Source organism: Ursus americanus, chromosome 18, assembly GCF_024610735.1.
Source record: "Ursus americanus isolate L20-20 chromosome 18, mUrsAme1.1.p, whole genome shotgun sequence".
In the NCBI taxonomy this organism is placed as follows: domain Eukaryota; kingdom Metazoa; phylum Chordata; class Mammalia; order Carnivora; family Ursidae; genus Ursus; species Ursus americanus.
The window spans coordinates 12,284,349-12,292,726 of NC_142144.1; the positions used below are offsets into that span (position 1 = coordinate 12,284,349).

Sequence of the window (8,378 nt, forward strand, 5' to 3'; positions counted from 1 at the left end):
CAACCACAAGTCCTGCCCAGATTCAGTGGATAGGGAAAAAAAACCACACTTGCAAGGAGGGGCAACAAAGTAACTTGGCCATTTTTGCAGTCTACCACAGTCACCTCCACAATTTTTCAAGGAGATGTCCCTGGAAACATCACTAGGAAAATTAAGAACATGATATTAAGGAGGGTACATGTTGCAATGAGCACTGGGTGTTATACACAACTAATGAATTGTTGAACACTACGAAAAATAATAATAATAAAAACAAACTTTAAAAATAAAGAAAATCAAATTTTAAAATTTAAATAGCAAAAAAATAAGTAATGAGAAGTGAGTAAACAACTCAATATTGTGCAGGACAAAGTTTAAAAAAGTGATTATGCTTTTCTATAAAAAAAATTTTTCAAAAAAGAACATGAGTGAGTAATGGTTACTTGGTAACAATAACTTTCCTCCTGTAAAGTATCCCCAGAGCTAATCTCATGTCCCTGTTCCTCAGGCTATAGATAAAGGGATTTAACATGGGTGTCACCACTGTATACATAACTGAAGCAATTATGTCTTTGACCTTGGAATTGTTTGATGACGGAATGAAATAAATCATTGCAAGAGTCCCATAGTACAAAAACACCACGAGGAGGTGGGAGCCACAGGTGGACAAGGCTTTGCAGATCCTCTTGATGGAGGGGACTCTCAGGATGGTTGCCCCAATGCGTATATAGGAGCCCAAAATAGCACAAAATGTCAGGAAGGCAAACACTCCCCCCTCAGTGAAGATAACTAGCTCATTGAGGGAAGTGTCTGAGCAGGTCAACTTCAAAAGGGCAGTGAGATCACAAAAGAAATGAGATATGGTATTGTCAGCACAGAAGGAGAGGTGGGACAGAAGGAGAGTGTGCAACAGGGCATGGGCACATGAGAAGAGCCAGGAGCCAGCCACTAGTAAAGTACACATCTCTTCCCTCATGACAGTGGTGTAGTGGAGTGGCTGACAGATGGCCACATACCTGTCATATGCCATCACAGAAAGAAGGAAATTTTCAAGACAAACAAAAAGTAGGAAAAAATACATCTGAGAAATGCACCCCACATAGGGGATGGATAAGTGCTGAGTCTGCATGTTCATGAGCATCTTTGGAACTGTGACAGATGAGAAAGAGACATCGGTGAAGGCCAAGTGGCTGAGGAAGAAGTACATGGGGGTGTGGAGGCGAGAGTCCAGCCTGATGAGCAGGACGATGAGCAGGTTTCCCAGCACCGTGGTCAGGTACATGCCCAGGAACAGGGCGAAGAACACGCCCTGCTGCTCTGGCCGGATGGGGAGCCCCAGGAGGAGGAACTCAGACACACTGCTCTGGTTCTCCCTCCTCATTGTCTCCTTAATCTCTGCTGGGATAAAAGGAGTAGGAAATATAAGGGACTGAGATATGGTGGTTATCGTAACTGTGTGCACATAACAGCCACATGCTTTTTTTCCTGGAGACTGTCAAAATTGAGACAAACCACACATTTTGCTGTCTAAATCTTCTGTCTGCGCCCTTCTGGTCACACAGTGCCAGATTTCCAACAGCAAACAAGATTTCCTTCAAAGGAGACCAGAATAAATTTCTTCACTTATTGAGCCATGTTCCAGCTGCTTTCTTGGCACTGAGAATAGAACAGAAAATAAAACATTCAATCCTCTTCCTCCTTGGAGCTCATAATTATTGAGCACATTTTAGAGTACTGATCAAGAGCGAGGGCTTTGTAGCCAAAAATCTTGAATTGGATTCCAACCTCAACAACTTATTACCTGAGTGGCCTTGGGCACTTTTTCTATGTCACTGATCAGAGATCCTACTCTTCACCATTCTGCTATTCCTGCCCTTCATTCACTAGGCAGAAAATCCTGGGCCATGCTTGGAATTGTTTCAGGGCTTCAAAATTACCCCAGCCACCTGCTTGATTATCTACCTATACTCATACATATGATGACCCTATATTTTATTATCCAAGCCAGGACTCTTTAAGAATGGAAAGAGAATTTACATAATAATTATACCAGAACAGGGGCGTCTGGGTGGCACAGCGGTTGAGCATCTGCCTTCAGCTCAGGGCATGATCCCGGCGTTATGGGATCGAGCCCCACATCAGACTCCTCCGCTATGAGCCTGCTTCTTCCTCTCCCACTCCCCCTGCTTGTGTTCCCTCTCTCGCTGGCTGTCTCGATCTCTGTCGAATAAATAATAAAATAAAATCTTTAAAAAAAAAAGATGTGATTTAAAAATAATAATAATAATAATAATAATTATACCAGAACAACAGGTCTACACCAAGATGTTCCTGGGCAAACCAGAATGTACGGTCACCTACTTACACCACACTTTCCAATTTGCAAAGGACTTCCACGTGCGCTTACTTACATTAATTAGTAAACATTTATTGAGTGCCTGTAAATCAGGCATTCCAACAGTTAATTCTTTTATGTTACTATTGTGGAAACAGGTGTGAAGTCACATACTCCAGAGTGTATACTAGTTGATGGACCCTGATCTTAAGCATAAGACTTCTAATAAGTCTACACTAGAGGCCAGGCAACTCCTTCACTGGGAGTTAAATCAGAGGTAGAGGCCACATACAGAAGCCCTAGAATGGAACCCAGTGAGACAGCATCATTCTAAGGCACAGGGATCTGATAGAAGAGCCTCTTCAAAGAACAGAGATGAACTCAGATGAACTCTGAGCTCATCTCAGTGAGTGGGACCAGAAGGAAGGCAGAGACTTAAATGTTTTGCTGATATGTGGCTGCCTGGTGACATTTATTGGATAAGATTTCTCTTTGGAAATCAAGCATTTGGGGGTGAAATCCAAAAGTTTTGTGTCAACTAGGATTTTCACATTCAGTGATTGGATCAGGAAGAATAGAACTCTGACGCAAGCCACCCCCATGTGAAAGAAACAGCTGGCCACCTGCTCAGGAAGGAGGAGGGAAGCTGTCAGCTGGCTCTTTGGATGTTTCCTCTGCCTTTGCACAAAATACTCTAAACAGTCAAGAAATGACTAGCGAGTTTAAAATCTCATGCATTTAGGCAATAATCATGATGCTAGCACCCATTTAGTGTATGCTTGTAATATGCCACATACTGTGTTGAATACTCCCATTATATTTTACAGTTCAGACTTCTTAACCTCACAGAGATCGAGCCCAAGGTCCAAAATGAAATTTTGAAAATAGGATATTTGAATCAAAATGTGTGTGATACTGGAGCCGAAGCACTTAAACACTACCATGTCTCAAGAGTAGAAATACAGCATTATGGAAGACCAGTGAAGAAAAGTACCCTTGGAGCACTATGGGGTCTTCAAATCAATGGACAAATGGATTACAACCTGGCTTGAGGATGACTGCTTAGAACTGCCTGTCTCTGTCCAAAATAAGAGGAGATAAGACATAAGAGGAGAATGAGCTGAGTCCATTTATCCAGCACACCCACCCATGCACACACACACACACACACACACACATTGCCTTATCATGGTTTTAGTTCTCTCCCTTCTATACCCATTCTAGGTTAAAAATAGTCAGAGTGTGAGTGTTTTATACATAAAAACACACATGTGGCCACACACACACATACACACCATCATAGACCTTGGACCTATACTCATTCTAGGTAGAAAAAAAAAACAGGGTTTGTGTTACTTTTACATGAATTTACACACAACTGATAAATAGAACACTGTCACACATGATACAATACATAAACATTACAGTCATCCAGACAAAGCACAACCCACCCAAAAACCACATACTGTATACGTACAGGTACACATGCAGACATGCAAACATACCATACACCCACATAAACCTAAACAGCGTGTGCATACACACACACATACACACACACGACCAAGAAGAGTATTCTCTCCATAATCTATTGAGCCCCTTCCTACAGGAACAGAGTTGGTATGTGAATCTGTTAACCAGTAAGTACAAAGAACACAAAACACATAGACATGCATACACATTCTTGCATAAACATACAATTTAGTGCCAGGTGGTGATTCTCCATCTTCCTCTCACCTGAGACCCTCCTTGGTGAGCTCAGACACCTCTGGTCAAGGTTGTTTCCTGAGCCTTTACTTTCTGTTCAGGAGACCCGGTATCCAAAGAACAAGTTCTTATGACCTAGGGACCTTTTGAATGTTTCTTCCCTGTTTTTGAGTGGCAGAAAAATGGGCAAGAAGATCCCCATTCACCAATAAGATTAATACCCTGGGGGAGACACTATGAGCTTCTGATGAGAGAAGAAGCCTATGTGGGCTAATTGCCCAATTTCCTGCCTACCCATGGTAGGTAACCTATGAAGGGACTAGAGGGGCTGAGCCACAAGTCCCAGGAGAAGGTGTCCTAGATGTCAATATTCATGACATGGGAAGTAGAAGTGACCATGGCCACCTTGGCTTCTGAAATAGCTATGGCACAGGGTCAGCCTTTCTATACCTCACAGAATGTCCAAGACAGGGTAAAGCCTGGCCCTTGCAGACTCCCACATCTCAGACCTAGCTTCCATTAGAGCAAGCTTTCCACTGCCCCCTGAGGGCTTGCAGGCCTCGCCTGAGGTACTCTGCAAGGCAGGGGCTGAGGCTTGTTCAGGAAGCAGTCAAGTGGTGAGATTGATCCCAGGGCATTAGACACAGACTGATCTGAGATCAGTAACATCTCTGCCACTGGGTGCTCTAACAAAGGGACTTAAGTTCTGCTCCCTCAGATCTTTGGCAGGTGGTAACAGTACCTTGCCTGCAAGGTTATTGTGAGAGTTAAGTGAGATACTGCATGCAAAAGTACTAAACCCAGCCAGTTTCCTAAAGACCAGCTGGCCTAAGGGACTAATAGAATTTGCCAAATGAAACATTCACTTTAATAACTGTTCCCGTGTGTAACACACCAATCCAACTCTTCATTTAATTTTAAATTAAGATAGTAATAACTAAAAGCAGACTGTCAATGGGAAACAGGAACACAAGACTTTACTTTTCATTTTGTACTTTTGATACTGTGTCTTCTTTCCTCAGTAAGTCAGACTAATGATAATATATGCCACCACAGAAATATATATATGACAGAGAGAGAAAGAGAGAGAGATTTTAAGAATTGATTTATGCAAGGGAGAAGAGTTAAGATGGTGGAGGATTAGGGGACCCTAAGTTCATCTGGTACCTGGAATTCAGCTAGGTAGTTATCAAATCATTCTGAACACCTCCAAAATCAATCCGAGATCTGAGAAAATAAATGCTGCAATTCTGCAAATAGAAAAGTGACCAGTTTTTGGAAGGTAGGAGGTGTGGAGACTTGAATCTTGTATATATTACATATATATATATATATATATATAGTATATGTATATATTCTGTGTATATACTGTGTATGTGTGTGTGTGTATACACATTGTGTATATATATATACTTTTCTTTCTTTCCCATTTTGGGATCTAGTTTCTTTTAACAGTCAGACCAAAATATACCCAGAATCTAATTTTCTTTCTTTTTTTTTTTTTTTTGGATTTAAAAGTAATAGAGTAAGAAAAGTTTATTGACAGAGTATAAACAAAAAGTTCATTAAAAGATATGGCTTTAAATCCACATTGCAATTAATCTTTAAGAAACTACCACTTACTGAGTTTTGGTTTAGTTTTAAGAGGAATTATCTGAAAAGGCAGTAATGTGCTTCTCTTTCCAATTTCATGTCTGCCTATGGCTGGATTTCTTCTTTTTTTATTTTAATAAGTTTTTATTATATTATGTTAGTCACCATACAGTACATCCCTAGTTTTTGATGTAAAGTTCCATGATTCATTACTTGTGTATAACACCCAGTGCACCATGCAATATGTGCCCTCCTTAATACCCATCACCAGCCTATCCCATTCCCCCACCCCCATCCCCTCTGAAGCCCTCAGTTTGTTTCCCAGAGTCCGTAGTCTCTCGTGGTTCATTCCCCCTTCTGTTTACCCCCGCCTTTCTTCTTCCCCTTCTCCTACCGATCTTCCTACTTCTTATGTTCCATAAATGAGTGAAACCATATGATAATTGTCTTTCTCTGCTTGACTTATTTCGCTTAGCATTATCTCCTCCAGTCCCGTCCATGTTGCAGCAAATGTTGAGAAATCGTTCTTTTTGATGGCTGAGTAATATTCTATTATATATATGGACCACATCTTCTTTTTTTTTTAAAGATTTTATTTATTTATTGGACAGAGATAAAGACAGCCAGCAAGAGAGGGAACACAAGCAGGGGGAGTGGGAGAGGAAGAAGCAGGCTCATAGCGGAGGAGCCTGATGTGGAGCTCGATCCCGGAACGCCGGGATCACGCCCTGAGCCGAAGGCAGACGCTTAACCGCTCTGCCACCCAGGCACCCCTGGACCACATCTTCTTAATCCAGTCATCTGTTGAAGGGCATCTCAGCTCCTTCCACGATTTAGCTATTGTGGACAATGCTGCTATGAACATTGGGGTGCATATGGCTCTTCTCTTCACTATGTCTGTATCTTTGGGGTAAATACCCAGTAGTGCAATTGCTAGGTCATAGGGTAGCTCTATTTTTAACTTTTTGAGGGACCTCCACACTGTCTTCCAAAGTGGCTGTACCAACTTGCATTCCCACCAACAGTGTAAGAGGGATCTCCTTTCTCCACATCCTTTCCAACATTTGTTGTTTCCTGCCTTGTCAATTTCTGTTTTGTTTTGTTTCTTCTTTGATGTTTTCTTATTTTGTGTTGTTTTTGTTTTCTTCTGGTTTTTTTTTTTTTTTGTCGCTGTTATTGTTGTCTTTTCTCTCTCTTTTTTCTTTTCTGGACATAATGACAAGATGGAGAAATTCATCCTAAAAGAAAGAACACTATTGGTGGGAATGCAAACTGGTACAAACACTCTGGAAAACAGTATGGACATTCCTCAAAAAGTTAAAAATTGCACTACTAGGTATTTATCCAAATGATACAAACATAGTAATTTGAAAGGGCACATGCACCCCAGTGTTTATAGCAGCAATGCCCCCAATAGCCAAACTGTGAGATGTCCACCAACAGATGACTGGATAAAGAAGATATGGTATCTATAGACAATGGAATATTACTCAGCCATCAAAAAGAATTAAATCTTGCCATTTGCAAATATGTGGATTTAACTAGAGGGTATTGTGCTAAATGAAATATCAGTCAGAAAAAGACAAATATCAGATGATTTCAATCATGTAGAATTTAAGAAACAAAACAGATGGGGCACCTGGGTGGCTCAGTCAGTTAAGCGTCCACCTTTGGCTCAAGTCATGATCCCGTGGACTTGGGATCGAGCCCTGCATCAGGCTCCTTGCCTAGTGGGGAGCCATCTTCCCCCTCTCTCTCTGCCTGCCATTCCTCCTGCTTGTGCCCTCTCTCTCTTGCTATCTCTCTGTCAAATAAATAAATAAAATCTTTTAAAAAGGAAGAAAGAAAGAGAAAGAAAGAAAGAAGAAAGAAAGAAAGAAAGAAAGAAAGAAAGAAAGAAAGAAAGAAAGAAAAAGAAAGAAAAAGAGAGAGAAAACAGATGAACATAGGGGAAGGGAAGGAAAAATAAAATAAGATGAAAATTGAGAGGGAGACAAACCGTAAGGGATGCTGAACTCTAGGAAACAAACTGAGGGTTGCTGGAGGGGAGGTGAGTTGGGGGAAGGGATAATTGGGTGAAGCACATTAAGGAGGGCACTTGATGTAATGAGCATTGGGTGTTACATGCAACTGATGAATCACTAAATTCTACCTCTGAAACTAATAAAAAATACATAAAGTAAATATAAAGAATTGGCTTATCCAATTGTGGGAGCTGGCAAGTCCAAAATCCACAGGGAAGACAGATCTGCAGGCTGGAAACTCAGGTAGTCTAGAGGCAGAGTCTCTTCTCCAGGAAACCTCAGTTTGCTTATATTCTTAAGGCCTTCATGATTATATAAGAGTAATCTCCTTTACTTAACATTATTCTATTTTACTTACGTATTTTTCCTTTATTTACTTAAATTACATTCCTTTACTTAAAGTCAACTGATTGTAGATGTCAGTCATATCTACAAAATACCTCCATAGCAACATCTAAATTTGAATTTGGTTAAATAACTGGGTACTGTAGCTCAGCCATCTTGAGACAGAAAATTAATCTTCACAAATGGTGAGGTCAGGGTGCCAGTCAAGGAATCCTCACCAGGGAAGAATTATGGAGACGGAGTTGCTAGGGGAAAATAGATCACCAACCAGTGAGAGGTATTGCTTCATCTCTATGAACAAAGGAAATCAAGGATTTATGAGGAGACTGAGTATACTCAATAAAACATTCTAGTCCCTTGCTTGGTTTTAGACCTGAGCCACTTTTCAGTCCCAG

The 8,378-nt window shown here is 40.9% G+C and overlaps 1 protein-coding gene across 1 annotated transcript; it reads right to left on the reverse strand.

Moving 5' to 3' along the window:
- Positions 1-418: 418 nt before the first annotated feature.
- On the reverse strand, positions 419-1,360 carry LOC123787997 (olfactory receptor 1J4-like). Its single transcript, XM_045791007.2, has one exon. The coding sequence runs from the start codon at positions 1,358-1,360 to the stop codon at positions 419-421; it is 942 nt and encodes a 313-aa protein (XP_045646963.1).
- Positions 1,361-8,378: the final 7,018 nt, after the last annotated feature.